This window comes from Ceratina calcarata, unplaced genomic scaffold (assembly GCF_001652005.2).
Source record: "Ceratina calcarata isolate Rehan_Ccalc_2016 unplaced genomic scaffold, ASM165200v1 scaffold6713, whole genome shotgun sequence".
NCBI classification, from domain to species: Eukaryota; Metazoa; Arthropoda; class Insecta; order Hymenoptera; family Apidae; genus Ceratina; species Ceratina calcarata.
Genome location: NW_017177972.1, coordinates 1 through 735, shown reverse-complemented (window position 1 = coordinate 735; position 735 = coordinate 1). Strand labels below are relative to the sequence as shown.

The window sequence follows — 735 nt, the reverse complement described above, 5'->3', positions numbered from 1 at the left end:
TCCTTCAGGTTTCGTTACATTGAGTTTGATGTATCCCCTACTCCGTGGTCTTAATAATAGTGGCATGACAGTATAAGCAGCAGTTTTTATTGGGGCGTTACGTTGGGAGGCATTACCCAGACTCCCTAACAATAACTCTATGTCAGGATTATCTCCGGATTCGTTTGCATATCTGAAATGAACGAATTTTATTCAAATGGAATAATGTAGATTTCAAAAACTTGGAAGTCATGCAGCAAATCATCAAAACTGCATACTAACTAACAAATTACGAACACGGACTAACTTGGTAGTAATAAAACCTAAACCCTCAGAGTTTGGGGTATTGTACATTGGTCCATTATGATTCACGGCGAATTCTGTTAAACTGTGTTCATTAAGACTATTTGCTAGATCGAATGAGAAAGGCTTTGACCCTGTATAATTTTCCGGCGTAGACGTGTTAAAACTGAGTCCAGTAAAGATCACGTGATCCTGAAGATTTCTCCCCACACCCGGGGCATCGTGAACCACCGGAATATTTAGTTCCTTCAAATGATCTTTTGGTCCGATACCAGACAACATCAACAGTTGCGGCGATTGTATCGCGCCCGCTGACAGTATCACTTCACGATTTACTGTTACTGTGTAACGAGTAGATTGGAAACGAAATTGCACACCATAAGCAATTTTCGTCGCAACTGCAATTGGAAATTAATATAATAAAGTTTGCCCCGACACAATGTTCGTTCTTCT

The 735-nt window shown here is 40.1% G+C and overlaps 1 protein-coding gene across 1 annotated transcript; it reads right to left on the bottom strand.

Annotated features, from left to right (window-relative positions):
- Nucleotides 1–3: 3 nt before the first annotated feature.
- LOC108630098 (glucose dehydrogenase [FAD, quinone]-like) lies at nucleotides 4–684 on the bottom strand (the record flags this gene model as incomplete). The annotated part of the gene is made up of 2 exons (XM_018033162.2): nucleotides 4–172; nucleotides 287–684. Coding segments are annotated over 2 exons (567 nt in total), but the record flags the coding sequence as incomplete, so codon positions are not given.
- Nucleotides 685–735: the final 51 nt, after the last annotated feature.